Source organism: Lactuca virosa, chromosome 5 (assembly GCF_052849685.1).
Source record: "Lactuca virosa cultivar CGN04683 chromosome 5, Lactuca_virosa_CGN04683_v6, whole genome shotgun sequence".
In the NCBI taxonomy this organism is placed as follows: domain Eukaryota; kingdom Viridiplantae; phylum Streptophyta; class Magnoliopsida; order Asterales; family Asteraceae; genus Lactuca; species Lactuca virosa.
Window position 1 is genome coordinate 415343882 of NC_136430.1, and position 17591 is coordinate 415361472.

The 17591-nt window shown below is 37.8% G+C and overlaps 2 protein-coding genes and 1 non-coding gene across 3 annotated transcripts; 1 reads left to right on the forward strand and 2 right to left on the reverse strand.

Moving 5' to 3' along the window:
- Positions 1-8009: 8009 nt before the first annotated feature.
- On the reverse strand, positions 8010-9026 carry LOC145114014 (uncharacterized). The gene is made up of 2 exons (XM_079050038.1): positions 8799-9026; positions 8010-8513 (listed from the first exon to the last, which is right to left on the reverse strand). Exons 1-2 carry the CDS (start codon positions 9024-9026, stop codon positions 8010-8012), a joined length of 732 nt encoding a protein of 243 aa, XP_078906164.1.
- An 881-nt stretch (positions 9027-9907) lies between these two features.
- LOC145114015 (uncharacterized) lies at positions 9908-10564 on the reverse strand. The gene has a single exon (XM_079050039.1). The coding sequence runs from the start codon at positions 10562-10564 to the stop codon at positions 9908-9910; it is 657 nt and encodes a 218-aa protein (XP_078906165.1).
- A 1076-nt stretch (positions 10565-11640) lies between these two features.
- Positions 11641-11747, forward strand: LOC145118123 (small nucleolar RNA R71). The gene has a single exon (XR_013713103.1). It is a non-coding gene; the product is annotated as a small nucleolar RNA R71 (small nucleolar RNA).
- The last annotated feature ends 5844 nt before the right edge of the window (positions 11748-17591 follow it).

Consider the following 17591-nt stretch of genomic DNA (forward strand, 5'->3'; position numbering starts at 1 on the left):
ATTAGAAGGCGCCACGCGAGACTGCGGTCCAATCAGAAGACGCCACGTAGCAGACACATGGAAGCCTCGCATGCGAGGGTGACGTGGCCGAAGAGGGTCCATGCGAAATTTCCCGGTTATCAACATTTTCTTGATTTTTGTGCCAAAAACTTGCGAAATTCATAACTTTCGCATACGAGCTCCGTTTTTGGCGTTCTTTATATGCCCGCGTAGGTAAAAAAATACGCTACGACTTTTGTTTAGACTTAGTCGGCTAATTTTTACTTTATTTTTAATATTATTATTTTTAACATACCAGGACAGGAAATCCGTAAAAAATTCATAACTTTTTCATCCGACATCCGTTTTCGTCTGTCTTTTTACCGTTGTACTACTTTTGACAAGACCTTCGATTCTCGTTTAAGTTGTGTCGGCTAAATATCGATCGATTTATATTTCGAATTTTTAGCTGTCTACTGCTAAACCGAAACTTAGAAAAATCATAACTTCCTCATACGAAGTCAGATTTTTACGTTCTTTTTATGAACGTTCTCGGTTTAACATATTCTACAACTTTTATTCAGATTGTTAAGGCTAAAAATCCTTTTATCGAAAATTCACTTTTTACACTGAACAGTGTTTTGCCAGTTTTGTCGCGGATTTTCGATTGGTCATAACTTCTTCGTTATAACTCGGATTTCAGTGTTCTTTATATTTTTGGAAACCTTGTTACAATTTCTACCACTTTGTTTATCCCAATTACGATTATTGATCAATTTATTTTTGACCTAAATTTGACTGGTGTCACACCAAACCTCTCTCTCATATTCATCCAATTGTTCATGGTGTGTTGTGAACCGTTTGAGGCATCACACTTAAGGTGCTAAGCTCTTGAAAGGCCAAATTCTAACTAGTTTTATGATTCAACAAGCTACAACAAGAGGTATTATTCTAACTAGTTTTTATGATTCAAATATCAAATGTATGCTAGATATAGGCTTCATGCTTTGGATAATTTTTATTGCATGTATAACTAGAGAAAACTTAGATCCAAATCATTATGGTTGTATGTGCACCATAGGGATGTTCTAGTACATAAAACCCAACAAGCTCATAACTGGAATGTTCCAGGGTTTTCTGGCTATCACACGAAGCAGTACAACCTCAACCCAACACAATATGTCAACATATAACAGATAACAACATATATAGATAAACATGCAGACAGAATCACAAGCAGTCCTACAAATCTACCAGACTAACATATCGACAACTAGCATAATCAAGCGTATCTATTTCATACTCAACATATTAGTGAATAACGTGATATCAAACCAATGGATCGGTCTTGGTGCCTTCGACCCGTAAGTACAGTGAGGAAGAACTCACCTCACAGACTGAACAGTAGCTGATGAGGTCCCGACTCCGAATCTCAGCTCTAACTGTCACCTATCCAACCAAATGATCAATCATTTTCAAAATCCAAAAATAACTGATGTGTGTAAAATGAACTAGTTTTAAACCTACTACTTCAAACAAAAATAAACACACGAAAGGCAGTGTACCTATCGATTAGCAATATAGTTCAAGCAAGCACGGTATCGAACACAGGGAACGGTAATAATTAAACTAACTACTAGAATTATCTAAATAAAAACAAGTAATAAAAGAAGGGTTTTCTCTAGTTTTGCAAGACTAGAAACTTAAGCAATTAACTAACACTCAAACTAAGACAATTAACAACTAAAGCAAATAAGAAGTAACTAGATTCAATAATAAAAGAGACTTATGTTCAGGTTCGAATCACTTGTTACTATGGTTGATTTTATGGCAAGTGCAATGGATTAATTCATCATTGGCTACCGATTAATGTGATAAGATTCATGTTCACTATTACTAATCCTTAGAAAACAAATTAATTCAAACAGTGGCCAATTGGTTAAACTAACAAGTTTCCTAGTATTTTGATTCGGGTTAAGTAAGACTTGTAATGTTAGCTAATTAAATTTATCAATTCAATCAACATCTTGTATGGTTGTTCATCACACAAGCTCACACATTAACTTACTTATTTTCTAGTTAATCATAGGTTCATATTCACTAATACTAGGCATATAATATTGTTTTCACAAAAATCATATGAAACAAGTAATTAAGAAGATGTTCATGCAACTTAATAGACTTGATAATTAACAGAAAAAAATTATTGTCAACACATAAAGATCTTTAACAAGCTTAACAAAACAATTTCACCAAATCAATTAATCCATACCATAAAATCAAACCATATTAACAAGTTAATCTACCCTAAACAGAAGTGATGAGTTTTTAGCTCATATCTATAACAACTAACATCTCAAAAACGAAATCCAATGATAAAAACATAATGTATGCACTAGATTAAGAAAAGAGAATGTGTTTTGCCTTTCGATCTCTTCCAAATTGGTCTCTAGGGTGAAATATCGAATTCCAGAGCTCAAGCAATACTTCTAATCGCCAGTTAGTCGCAAATAATCCTCTCTAAAACTCTGGTCTCGGGCAATAATGTCCTTTATATAGTTTTCTGAAAACAGGGGCAACTCGTCGAGTCCATAGACCGACTCGACGAGTCCATCACTTAAATCACGTGTACGGTAAGGCACCTAATGGTTCGCCAATCTTCTCATCAACTCGTCGAGTTGAGGACCAACTCGCCGAGTTCTTCACCTTTTTAGTTTAATTTCTTCTAACTTTAATTCCCGAACTTACGATCACTAGTCCCGCTTCCTTTTTAACTCGAGCATGTCTTTTAGGCTGAAAATATAATTTGAACATAATTAAGTACCTTTTGTTCAAGATTTGATACAAAATAGCCAAAAAGTATTAAGATATTAGACAAAATATATGACTAAATATTCACATATCAAAATACCCCACACTTGACTTTTGCTTGCCCCCAAACAAAACTGAATTTTAGCACAATAGCATCAAATAAGACAATCCTAATCAAATCCAACCATTATGCCAAGACCGCAACGCATGCATTTGTGTCTAAAAATTTTCCTAAGGACCCCCCCAATCCTAAATACTTACAATCCTCATAAACACTCGCCCACTTCTTTTAAACAACGCTCATTTTATGCATCCCTCCGAATCCATCCGCATAAAACTTTCTTAACCTCAAGTCATTTTTGGTAAAACCCCCAAGCACACATACGATAAAATAACCTAGAAAAGAAAATTTTTTAATAGAAATACTTGATACTTTGTATCTTCAATAATTTGTAGCTTTTCTTCTTGATATTTCTTCTCTGTCTTCAAAGCTTTATAGAGTCTTTCTTTCAAAACATTTCATCACTCTTTTTTTTCTTTCTATTTTTTTCTTTTCTTTTTTTTTTCTCTTTTTTCACTTTTTTTTCACTCAAACTAAAAACCTAAAGAAAAAAAACATATGCTCACGCAAGGGGATTTAACTTCATCCTTTATTGGTTAAAGGTATTAGTCTCATGTGCAATGACTACTTAAGCTTTCCTGGATACATTTCTGGTACACGATGCTAAACATACTGCGCCCCTCAAACTGAGCAAGGTTGTGTTTTTGTCCCATGATTTAACTAGAATAAAGGGGGACACAAATGCACTATAACGTGTATAGGCTCAACTAAACATTTGGGTCCTCATACAATAATCAAACACAATACTAGCATGAATCATAATTGCTTTACCAAATTTTCTAAATTAACCTAGCAATTTTTATATGCAATTTTTTTTAAATTGACTAAAATTCTAAATTAACTAATATAACTAACCCCCTACCCCACACTTAATTTATGCAATGTCCCCATTGCATATTATGCATGATAAAGAACAATAAAGTAAAGAGGGAATTGGAACAAACTCCCTTGGGATAGTAGTGACGAAGTTGATCTTCTTCTTGTAAAGCTCCCACTTCAATTGACTTTAAGCATGGGAACAACTCATCCATACTTCGAGTGTCAAAATCTCGTGTGTACAGTTTCAAATATAAAGGAAAAATTCTCGAAAATGCTCGAAAATAATCTTCAAAGAATATAACCAATACCGCGTCAAATGAAATCGAATTATCAGCTTCGAAAATAAGATAATGAGCAACTCGTCGAGTTCATGTGGAGATTCGGCGAGTTATCCTTATAATGGCAGAAAAACGCGTTTTTCCTATTGGACTCGTCGAGTTGTATGTATGCACTCGACGAGTCATCCCTGTATGGCCAAAAATCTCTTCTGCATTCAAGTTCGTTTTCTTTGGGTGTTTGGGTAATATCAAAGTAACAATTTCCCTCATTTTCCTTCAGTAAATAAGCACTCTTTAGCCCCTTCCATGATCGGACTCATACTCGGACTCAAAACTCCTATTTCTCTTGCCTAAACCCGACTTCTCTCGGATTTTTCTTTACTCTCTACTCTTGTACTTATTTCCTCACCCCTAAACTGAAAAAGATCAAAAACACACAACACGTAATAAACGGAAAACAAATAAAAAGTTCTAAATATTCCCTAATTAACTACAAGTTTCAAAACACCAACCAACCAACAAGGAAAATATAAACAAACCAAAAAATTATATCAAACAACCATACAAATTAAAAATGAAACAAAAAGGATAATCCTTCTTCATCCTCTTCATCATTTCCTCCAAGTCCTCTCCCTACGGCTCCACTTATCCTTGAACTCAACCTTTCATCCCAACTCCTAACATATGGATATTCGGGCCCATGCATCCTTGGTATGTGCAAATGGCTCATCATGTGCGTGAGTGCCATGTTGTTGTAGTTCATACTCCGCCCAAGATCATTTTGGTATGCCCTCGATTCTACACTATATCAGTCCATTGAAAGCTCTTTATCCATCGAGATTACCGGGGGGTCTTCATGTGCATGCTCGTGTCTTGGCCTCACCCTCCTACCCGGTTGTTCGGGTGCCACTACTTCATCATCTTCCGGAATGTAAAAGCTACCACCACCATAATCCTCCACTATTTTCGCCCTCCTAAAAAGAATATGATTGAACGGAGGTGTGGGAATCATGGTTAGAACACTCGCGGCTCCCCTCTCAAGAATGCCATATGACCTTGCCAACATGGTCACAAACATACTGCCATTAATTTTAGAAGTTTTTCTCTCCTTCACCGCCCCTTCTCCCAAATACCTTGCCAAACAATAGGGAATATTGCAAAAGGTGTTTGGCATGATTATGCACCATAAAAAGAATACATCGAGGCTTGGTACCTTGTCGTCATCCTTCCTCATGTTTATTGTGCTAGCAATGAGGCGGTGAATCAAGCGGTGAATCGGGGACCGGATGCTCCCTTCTTGTGTCGCGGAAGGTATGTAGACGTTGTTTGCAACAGTGTTCCACCAATTTCCCAAATTTGTCCCTTCCGGAAAAACTCTATGGCAACAATCCAAGAATGTACCAAATGCCTCCGTCATGACCAAAGATTGGTCATATAGACCCATTCTCCATCCCAAGTCCGCCATACTACATTGTCGGTATTCACCACCGAGACAAAAGGTCAAGGCGTTCGGGTTATAAAATTTGTCTCCTCCTCGGAATGTCACAGTAGAAAATAACTCTAAACAAAGTTCCCTATACACAGGCTCTTGAATCCGAAATAACCTCTTCCACCCGTCACACGTGATTTGGACCCCATTTTGCATAAAGACTTTAGTTAAATATGGGTTTAAAGAGCCCGCCAAACTCACTTGCTAAATCCATGTCCAATTGAGTTCATTTGGTACATAGAATTCCTTTTTCTTGAGTGTTTCAAGTCTCTTTTTCCACCTAGTCAAATTAGCCTGGGATCCAATTTCTGGAAAGTTGAACCAAGGGAAGTCCCCTTGGTCTCTTCTTGAACTCTGACCCCTTCTGAACATTTCCTGCAAATTAAACACAAGGAAAAACAAACACACAAACCACATAACTTGTTAAAAATATGAAAATCTGGAAACTGAACATGGACTCGTCAAGTTCATGAATGGACTCGTCGAGTCCGATGAACAAGTCGCGGGCATGCTTCTGATCCGAACCAAATCTGCCATGTAAAACCAAAATTCGTTCTAGGGGTTTGTTCAGGGTGATAATCCAAGTATTAATTCACAAAAAATTCCAGTCCAAACACTCTAATTTAACCAAAATCAAAACCCTAAAATTTATGTCAAAACCCAAAATCAGGTTTTTAACAAATTCCAACTTCTAAACTACTAAAGATCAAAACTTTAACAAGATTATGCAAGAAAAATGTTACCTTTTGAGCAAATTGGAAGAGAAAGTCACGAAAGTTGGAAATCTTGCTTGAGAGAATTGCTTGGTCGAATGGGGGAGAGTGACGGCTGTGAAAATGAGTTTTACTTTTCAGGGTAAAAAACCTAACTTACATAGTTAAAAAAATAATTATTTTTTTCCGTTAATAAAACCTACTCGTCGAGTTGGGGGTCCCCGACTCGTCGAGTAGAGATGTACATTATGTCGTGTATTTCCAGATGGACTCGTCGAGTCAGGTCGACTGGACTCGACGAGTTGTATCCTCTGTTCGAAAAAAAAATTGTTCTCTTAAAAATAAATTTCACCACACCCCACACTCAAACTTTGCTTGTCCTCAAGCAAACATTTTAAGCTTAAAAGAAGAGTTAGACTAAAAATCCTTTAGAACACACAAAATAAAGAAAATGAAACTAAAAACCAAAACGAAAAGAAAAGGGTAAAAAGAAAGCAAACTCACACAGCGGGTTGCCTCCCGTAAGCGCTTCTTTTTTAGGAGTCTTTAGTTGGACTCCTTCCCGCTCTACATTGCAGCAGCTTTCTCCAAGTCCATTCCTTCGTCAAGTAGTTCTTCATTTAGTATGTCGTCAAGTAGTTCTTCATTTAGTATGCCCTCTTCATATTTTTCTTGACCCTATGCCCATTCACTTTAAAGTTTGACCCATCCTTGCTCCACAACTCAATTACCCCGTACGGATACACATGCTTGATTGTAAAAGGCCCGGACCAACGAGTGCGTAATTTTCCCAGAAATAATTTGAGTCTTGAATTATACAAGAGAACCTTTTGATTAGCTTCAAAGTCCTTATTACCCTTCAACCTTGCATCATGCCATCTTTTTGTCTTGTCTTTGTAGATCAACGAGTTAGTGTAGGACTCGTTCCTCAATTCTTCTAAGGCATTCATTTGAAAAAGTTGATTGGCACGCAACTCATTTGGCCCAAAATTGCATGTTTTTAAAGCCCAATAGGCTTTATATTCAAGCTCCACGGGTAAATGACAATTTTTACCATAAACCAATCTATAAGGTGTGGTTCCAATGGGTGTTTTGAATGCGGTCCTAAATGCCCAAAGTGCATCATCCAATTTGTCCGCCCAATCTTTGCTATTGCTACCCACCGATCTTTCCAATATTCTTTTGAGTGCCCTATTTATGACCTCGGTTTGCCCATTTGTTTGTGGATGGTACGGTGTTGAAAATCTATGGCGTACACCATATTTTTGCTACACTTTTGCTAGTTGGTCATTAGCAAAGTGGATTCCTCTATCACTAATTAACGCCTTGGGTACTCCAAATCAGAAAATATTTTTTTTAGGAACTTCACCACAACCCTTGCATCATTGGTTGGTAATGCTTGCGCTTCTGCCCATTTTGACACATAATCCACCGCCACAAGTATGTATTTATTACCTTTGGATGAAGGAAATGGTCCCATAAAATCCACACCCCACACATCAAATATTTCACAAACTTGAATATTCCTTTGAGGCATTTCATTTCTTGCCGAAATATTATCTGTTCTTTGGTAAGCATCACATTCCCTCACATACGTAGCAGCATCCTTGAAGATAGTAGGCCAATAGAACTCCGCATCAAACACTTTCTTATCAGTGAAATGAACCCCATGATGTCCTCCTGCCGATCCATTATGGCAATGCTCTAGTATGTCTCAGATTTCCTTGCCAAAAACACATCTTCTTATGATCGCATCTGCACAACTCCTAAAAAGATATGGCTCATCCCATAAATAATATTTAATTTCTGAAAAAAGCTTCTTTTTCTGCTGGTGAGTGAGCCCTTTTGGAAGAAAATCTCCTGCCAGAAAGTTTGCTAATCGGCAACCATGGTTCTTCCCCCATCATTACCATCAAGTATTCTTCCAGGAAGCTATCTTCAATGCCCTTGTCATCCATCTCTTCCCTTGCTGGATTTTCTAATCTAGAAAGATGGTCAACAACTACATTTTCCATTCCTTTCTTGTCATTGATCTCAATGTCGAATTCTTGAAGTAAAAGCACCCATTGAATCAATCTTGGATTTGCATCGTGCTTGGCAAACAAATACTTAATAGCAGAGTGGTCAGTAAAAACAGTAGTTTTGGACAAAATTAAGTATGGACGAAATTTGTCAAAGGCATACACCACGGCTAATAACTCTTTTTCGGTTGTGGTGTAGTTTTCTTGGGTTGGATTTAGGGTCTTACTTGCATAGTAAATGGGTTGAGAGTGCTTGTCAACCCTTTTGGCCAAGTACAGCTCCTAAAGCATAATCGCTTGCATCGCACATCATTTCAAATGGTAAGTTCCAATTCGGGGCGATAATGATCACGGCGTTAGTTAATTTTTCTTTCAAAATTTCAAAAGAGGCTAAACATTCTTTAGAAAAATTAAAAGGTGCATCTTTTAAAAGTAATCGAGTTAAAGGTCTAGTTATTTTAGAAAAATATTTAATAAAGCGGCGGTAAAAACCCGCGTGACCTAAGAAACTCCTAACGCCCTTCACATTAGTTGGTGGGGATAATTAGCAATGGTGTCAATTTTTGCCCGATCCACGTCCATACCCGTTTTGGAAATTTTATGGCCTAACACAATGCCCCCCTTCACCATAAAATGACACTTTTCCCAATTAAGAACTAAATTAGTCTTCTCACACCTAGCAAGCATCAATTCAAGGTTAGCAAGACAATCGTTAAAAGAAGAGCCAAAATCAGAAAAATAATCCATGAATACTTCCATGAATTTTTCCACCATGTCGTGGAATATCGCCGTCATGCATCTTTGAAAAGTCGTCGGCGCATTGCATAACCCAAAAGGCATGTGTCGCTAGGCAAATGTTCCACTTGGGCAAGTGAAAGTTGTCTTCTCTTGATCAGTTGGGTAAATAGGTATTTGAAAATAACCTGAAAACCCATCTACAAAACAATAATAGTTATGACCTGATAATCTCTCAAGCATTTGATCAATAAAAGGGAGAGGAAAGTGATCTTTGCAAGTGACATCGTTTAGCGCTCGATAATCGATGCACACCCGCCAACCGGTTACCGTTCGTGTGGGTATGAGCTCGTTCTTCTCGTTCGCTACGACGATCATTCCTCCTTTCTTCGACACTACTTGGACGGAACTAACCGATGTACTATCGGAAATTGAATATATAATCCCGACATCTAAAAGCTTGACAACCTCCTTCTTGACCACCTCTTGCATGTTCGGGTTCAACCGCCTTTGGTGTTGTACTACCGACTTTGAGCCATCTTCAAGGTTGATCTTGTGAGAGCAGTAAGAAGGGTTTATTCCTTTAATATCAGTAATTTTCCACGCGATGGCATTTTTTCTTTTCTTCAAAACTTGGACTAACTCTCCTTTTTCATATTTGGTGAGGTCAGAAGATATAGTTACAGGTATTTGATTACCCTATTCCAAAAATGCATATTCTAGATGTGTTGGCAAAGTTTTCAGCTCTAAATCTGAGTTCTGAACACTGAACACGTCGAGTCCAGAGAGGGAACTCGTTGAGTTCAGATTAAGATTCCCGTCTGATCGCGATTTTTCATATGGACTCGTTGAGTCAGTGTCTTCAACTCGGCAAGTCGCCTTTTCTACACTTCTGATTAGTTCTTTATATTCAGCCTCTTCGAGCCGTTTTTCTGTCCCCTTTAAGTTTTTTCAGCATCAGAGTTGTCTTCAAAGGCAATGGCGGGCTCGTTTGAGTTGTCCTCCTTCCATTCTTCCATTAGTTCTTCCAAAGTGTCCACCGAAAATGTCGTGTCATCACTATATTTAGAATGCTTCATGGCTCGATCAACTCCAAAAGTAACTGATTCTTCTCCCACCCAAAGGGTAAGTTTGGATTCTCTCATGTCTACTATGGCACTTGCGGTGTTTAGGAAAGGTCTTCCAAGAATGATCGACACTTGGTGGTCCACTTCCATATCTAGCACTATGAAATCCGCGGGAAATACAAATTTATTAAATTTTACCAATAAGTCCTCGCATATCCCCCTTGGAAATGTCACCATCATGTTTGCTAGATGAATTGCCATACGAATCGGTTTCGGCTCCGGACGGTTCAACTTTTTAAAGAAAGAGTATGGCATAAGATTAACACTCGCCCCTGAATCCGCCAATGCATAACCAGTAGTTAGGTTCCCAAATTGGCATGGCAAAGTTAAACTACCCGGGTCACCCATCTTCTTTAGCAATTTGTTCAACATTATGCCTGAACAATTTTCATTAAGCACCACCTTGGACACCTCTTCCAGCTTCTTTCGATTTGTGAGTAGTTCTTTTAAGAATTTTGCGTACTTAGGCATTTGTGCAACTGCTTCTATGAAAGGAATTTTGATTTGGAGGGCCTTGATGTGTTCCAGGAACTTTTGATAATCTTTATTTTGCTTTTCTTGTCTAGCCCAGCTTGGAAATGGCAATAGAGGTTAATAAGGTTTTGAAGGAGGGTTATTTTTTTGTTTAGACGGGGAACTCGTCGAGTCCTTCTCCACGACTTGACGAGTCGGGTCAACTGTCTGTGATTTTGGTTCTTCTTTCTGTTCCTCATGCACCTCTTTTGGATCCTCATTCATTATAGGTGTCAGAGGTGTAATTATCTTTCCACTTCTAGTCGTCACGATGTTAATTTGAGCGCCTCTCGGATTTCTCTCGGTATTACTTGGAAGTTCACCCGGTGCTCTTTGATTGATTTGTAGTGCAAGTTGGCCTAGCTATTTTTCTATGTTAAGGATAGAGGCTCGCTGATTTCTCATCAATGCTTGTTGCTCTTTCATCATTGCTTGTTGTTCTCTTATTGCAGCATCGGTTTCGTTATGCCTTTTCTCGGATGCGGCTGCTAATCTTGTGAGCATATCTTCAAATTCCATTTTCTTTTCTTTCACCGGCTCCTCTTTTTGATAGAACCCTCTTGTCTTCATCCTATATTTCTCCTCCTTTGCCTTCTTGTACTCGTCGTATGGTAGCCACTATTTTTTCGGTTTTCACCAATCCTCATCATATCTATCGCCACTAGAGCAACATACTTGAACTTTCCGGTTCCCATGCTCATCTAGATCACAATCTTTAGTAAGGTGATGCCTGCTACAATTCTCACATCCCACCCGGATGGCATGGATGGATTAATCCATCTTTGTCATTCTTCGGTCCAAACTATCTAATTTAGCCATTACTGCCGCCATATTATCGGAAACTGAGTTCACCGCCCCTCGAGTCAAGTCATTCCTTGAGTTATAATATTCTCTAGAGTGCTTAGAGAATTCTTCAATTAGCTCCTTTATGACCGCGGGTGCTTTCTTCGTGAGTGGTCCTTGGGAGTCAAGGAGCTGCCTAGTTGTCACGTTCACTCCATAATAAAAAAATGGAGACTTCTTGCTGAATGTTTAAATCATTGTGGGGGCAGTTCCTCAACAAGCCTTTGTATCTCTCCCATGCCTCATAGAGTGACTCGCCTGGTTGTTTCTCGAAATTGGCAATGACTTTCTTCAACTTTGCTATTTTTGAGGGAGGGTAAAATTGATCAATAAATTATTCACGCATTTTAGCCCATGTGGTGATGGATCCTGGAGGGAGTGATTTCAGCCAATCTTTTTGCGGCTCCCTTAAATGTAACCGGTAGCATACGGAGCAAAACAGTCTCGCGAGGCACATTAGGGATGTTGAAGTAGTCGGCTATGTCTTTGACCTCATCGATATGCTTGTATGCGTCTTCATGATCTTTCCTGTAGAATGAGATGTCCTTGAGTTGGGCGAGTATCTGACCTTTTAGCTCGAAGGTAGCAGTTGCTGGAATCGCGGGTTGCACGAGTCCCATCCCGGTATCGTCACACATCCTTTTCTTATATTCTCCCATGGTGATATATGCGATGTTAGCCATGGTGTTAATGGGTTCGCTTCCTAGGTCGCTTTCTTCTTCGGATTATGTGTTGTAGTCGGTCTCTTTTGGATTAGGATTGTGTTCAAAACTTTCTATCTTACTCTCTTCGCTCTTTCGACTACTAGACTCACCCACGTTCTTTCCTTTCTTCTTTCCAAAGACCGATTTAAGGTCCTTGAAAGGTGACTTCTTTGGCGGGTTAGTTTATTTGATGGTTTTATCCTTGTTCTTCCTTAAAGCTGATTCCGGGTCTTCAAGTGGGGGGGGGGGGCAAAGATGTATTTGATCCATGGGTCATAAAATACCTGAAAGAAAACAGAAAAACACACGTAAAAAGAAGAAAATGAAGTAACAAACGAAAATAAAAAAGGCGATGAACTCGTCGACTTGCTTCGACTGGACTCGACGAGTTCAAGGCTAAAACAGAAAGTTAAAAACGATTTAAAAAAAAAAACTAGAACTTAAACTAAATAACTAATTAACGAAAATGGTAACTTTGTGCAGGATAAATCTTACACAAAGGATCGATAACACTAGCAATTAAAATAACTATTTAAAACCGTTCCCCGACAACGGCGCCAAAAATTTGATGTGTGTAAAATGCACTAGTTTTAATCCTACTACTTCAAACACAAATAAACACACGAAAGGCAGTGTACCTATCGATTAGCAATATAGTTTAAGCAAGCAGGGTATCGAATACAGGGAACGGTAATAATTAAACTAACTACTAGAATTATCTAAATAAAAACAAGTAATAAAAGAAGGGTTTTCTCTAGTTTTGCAAGACTAGAAAATTAAGCAATTAACTAACACTCAAACTAAGACAATTAACAACTAAAGCAAATAAGAAGTAACTAGATTCAATAATAAAAGAGACTTCTATTCAGGTTCGACTCACTTGTTCCTATGGTTGATTTTATGGCAAGTGAAATGGATTAATTCATCATTGGCTACCGATTAATGTGATTAGATTCATGTTCACTATTACTAATCCTTAGAAAACAAATTAATTCAAACAGTGGCCAATTGGTTAAACTAACAAGTTTCCTAGTATTTTGATTCGGATTAAGTAAGACTTGTAATATTAGCTAATTAAATTTATCAATTCAATCAACATCTTGTATGGTTGTTCATCACACAAGCTCATACATTAATTTACTTATTTTCTAGTTAATCCTAGGTTCATATTCACTAATACTAGGCATATAATATTGTTTTCACAAAAATCATATGAAACAAGCAATTAAGAAGATGTTCATGCAACTTAATAAACTTGATAATTAACAGAAAACAATTATTGTCAACACATAAGGATCTTTAACAAGCTTAACAAAACAATTTCACCAAATCAATTAATCCATACCATAAAATCAAACCATATTTACAAGTTAATCTACCCTAAACATAAGTGATGAGTTTTTAGCTCATATCTATAGCAACTAACATCTCAAAAACGAAATCCAGTGATAAAAACATAATGTATGCACTAGATTAGGAAAAGAGAATGTGTTTTGCCTTTCGATCTCTTCCAAATAGGTCTCTAGGGTGAAATCTCGAATTCCAGAGCTCCAGCAATACTTCTAATCGCCAATTAGTCACAAATAATCCTCTCTAAAACTCTGGTCTCTGGCAACAATGTCCTTTATATAGTTTTCTGAAAACAGGGGCAACTCGTCGAGTCCATCACTTAAATCCTGTGTACGGTAAGACACTTGATGGTTCGCGAATCTTCTCATCAACTAGTCGAGTTGAGGACCAACTCGCCGAGTTCTTCACCTTTTTAGCTTAATTTCTTCTAACTTTAATTCTGGAACTTCCGATCACTAGTCCCCCTTCCTTTTTTAACTCGAGCATGTCTTTTAGGCTGAAAATATAATTTGAACATAATTAAGTACCTTTTGTTCAATATTTGAGACAAAATAGCCAAAAAGTATTAAGATATTAGACAAAATATATGACTAAATATGCATATATGAATAACCAAAATACACTTAGGTCAAACTTGGTAAAAGTCAAAGCCAAACTAGTCAAACTACCCGATTCAACCCAGCCGAGTCAGCTCAAAATGAGTATATGGGGCGTACTACGAAGGTATGTTGGGGCGTACTCACATGTTGACCACCACCAGGGTGGTTGACCTTATACGCTGGGCATACTCTAAGAACGTGGAGGTGTACTCCCAGAAGCTCCAAAACTCATTAAGTGCTTAATGGATTAAGCACTCGCATCCATTTTTCAGATCCATGGCTAAAAAACCCTCTAGAGTCATAAAGTTTACAACTTTATGACTTTGCATGTCCATTAAGAGCTTAACTCAACTTCTTAATCAATTAAGACCTTCTAAATGATGCATGGAACAAAAACCAACCATTTGAAACCCATTTTTATGACTTAAGACCCCTCCACGGGTCTGGAAGGACAACTCTATGGGTCAACAACATGCTTTGTTCATGAAACACTACATTTGGGACAAAAGTAACTAAAACTAAGCCCAAAACAAGATCTACAAGAAACTACACGAAGTTCAGAACTTGATACCTCAAAATGGTGCCAAAAGGTGGTGTGATCCTGGATCAATACAACTTCACTCCTTCAAGGTGGTCTCCTCTTTATTCCTTCTTCTTTAAAAGCACAAAACACACATACACACACACACACTCAAACTCAGAAATGGTTCACAAAAGGTGGTGTGATCCTGGATCTAGAGAGCTTCACTCCTTGAAGGTGGTCTCCTCTTCGTTCCTTCTTCTTCAAAAGCACAAAACACACACACACACACAAACTTAGAAATGGTTCACAAGAGGGATTATGGTTGCAAAAAAGTTTCAATAGGGTGGGGGCTGATGAGGTGAGGGAAAATGAGGCTATAATGGGGTTTTAATATGAGCCAAACCCTAAAAATTAGGGTTTACATGTCTGGCACGTACGCCCCACGTACTAAGGCGCGCCTGAAGGGTTTTGAGCATTCTAACACTCCTATGGTGTACATGAAACCCTAGATGCTTTGGATCTATGTTTTCTCTAATATACATGCAAACTTTCAAAATTCCAAAGCATCATCCTAACTAGCATACAATGGAGTATCTATACTACAAAATTCTAGTTAGATGACATACCTTTTAGTGTAGTTGAAAACCTTGAAGCTTTAAGAGCCTAGCACCAATAATGTGAATGCCTCAAATGGAACCACAAATCACCACCAACAAACGGAAGAACTAGAGAGAGGTTATTTGCACACACTAATTTCGGCTAACACTCTTGAATATGCTATAGTAGTCGATTTCATGCAATAGAGGGTTTCTTATATAGTGTGGCTACATTAGGGTTACACCATGCAAACCCTATTGTGCATGACTTTCCACATTCCTCATGCTCCATGGGTTTTAACCTCCATGGAGTATCCATGGGTCACCACATGGGTTTAGCCCAACATAAGGAATCATGGATCATTAGCCCACTTTATAAGAATGATCGATTTACACAATAAATCCCCATATATTTAATTAGGCAGTGTTTGTTTTTTGTCTGCAGATCTGCGTAGCCTCTTCTGTCTGCGCCGCGCAGACCACGCGCAGACATTAGCTTTCGCAGACTGTTTGTTTTTCTGAAGAGTGCAGACCTAAAAATGTCTGCGCGTCCTCTTCTTGGCGCAGATGTGGACCAAAGTCTTCTAACATCTTCAGACATCTTCTAGCCTAAAAAAACATATATATCTTTACTTTTTTTAAGTTTTTTTTTTAATTTATATTTTTTCCAACTTTATTAATGATAAACAATTTGAAAAAAATTACAAAACTTAAAAAAAAACGTTCGACGATACAAACATGATATTTTTGACAAATTTATAAATAAATATTTATTACAATTATAGTCGTTGAAGTTGTTTATATAAATATGAAAAAAATCATAATATATATTCTTATATTTTTTTGCCAAATTTTGTAAAACATTATTTAATACAGTATCGTCAATTTCTCGAGAAAATATTTATGGTACGTTTTTAATTGATTTAATTGAAAAAATCAAAGTTTATTTCCATCCAATTATATATCAAATTCTTTGATCACTAATTATAATGTTTAGTTATAACTTTGCAACCAAAGTTGTTGGTTTTATCAAATATATACGTTAATTCATACCATTTTTATTTTTATTTTTATACAATAATACATAAAAGTTGATCTAGATTCGTTAAAAAAATCAGTTTATATAGATTTCAGTTTATTTTAGTAGCATGCAGATGTTAAAAAAAGCAAACAGTCTTCTTTTTTCAGACTGCAGACGTTTGTTCCACCTCTTCTACTGCAGAGGTCTACAGATGTGGTCCGCAGACTGCAGATATTTTGCCTCAGAAAAAACAAACAGTACCTTAGTCTCTTTTGATCACGAAATTAATTCCAAATCAATTCTTGATCAATACTAATTAAATAATATGATTTCATATTTATATATTAGAACTTATAATATATTAATAAATTATAAATAACCTCTTCTCAAAAGTCTATCCTTACAAATTGTTCCGGTGAAGTGCAACCCAAATGGACCATGCTACTCTCGGGTCAAGTACATACCAAATATATTTATGGAGTTAGACACCTTATCTAACAACGCCTTAGTACGATAAGCGTACACACGTACGCATGGCGTACTCCCTAACCTTCCAAAATTACGAAAATGCCACTATGGCTTCCAATACACACTTCCTTCTACTTAGGGACCAAAATGCAATATAATTCAATTATAGGGTTAAAATTAGAAGTACCTTATCATCGAGATGTTACAATTCTCCCCCACTTGAACTAGACTTCGTCCTCGAAGTCTGCCGCGACGAATAACTCAAGATAATGCTCCCGCATCTCAGTCATCGGCTCCCAGGTCCACTCAGAGCCTCTCCGATGCTGCCACTGTACCTTTACCAAAGGTATCTCCTTGTTACGTAGGACCTTCATCTTCCTTTCTAGAATAGCTACTGGTCTCTCAACATAGTTCAGGCGCTCATCAACCTGAATATCATCCAACGGAACCACTACCTCGCTGTCCAACACACACTTCCACAACTGAGAGACATGGAAAGTGTTGTGGATCTGACTTAGCTCGCTCAGGAGATCCAACAGGTAAGCTACCTTGCCAACGCTGACAATCACCCAAAAAGGTCCAATAAACCGGGGGCCCAACTTCCCCCTATTCCTGAAGCGTATTACATCTTTCCAAGGTAAGACCTTCCATAATACCATATCACCGACCTGAAATTCCAACTCAGATCGGCGCCGGTCGGCATAGCTCTTCTGCCGACTCTGTGTTATCCGCCATTTCTTCCTCATCTATTGAATAAGCTCTATGGTCTGAAGGACTACTTCGGTCCTTCCCATGACCATGTGACCAACCTCACCCCAACAAACAAGGGTACGACATCTCCGACCATACAAAAGCTCAAATGGCGGAGCACCAATGCTGGA

What these genes read in the sequence shown, in the direction of transcription:
- LOC145114014 (XM_079050038.1), bottom strand. Translation starts at nt 9,026, where the DNA reads ATGACGGCGATATTCCACGACATGGTGGAAAAATTCATGGAAGTATTC. An exon ending in CGGGTATGGACGTGGATCGG is followed by an intron (nt 8,514 to 8,798) that starts GCAAAAATTGAC and finishes ATTATGCTTTAG; the next exon opens with GAGCTGTACTTGGCCAAAAG.
- LOC145114015 (XM_079050039.1), bottom strand. Translation starts at nt 10,564, where the DNA reads ATGCCTAAGTACGCAAAATTCTTAAAAGAACTACTCACAAATCGAAAG.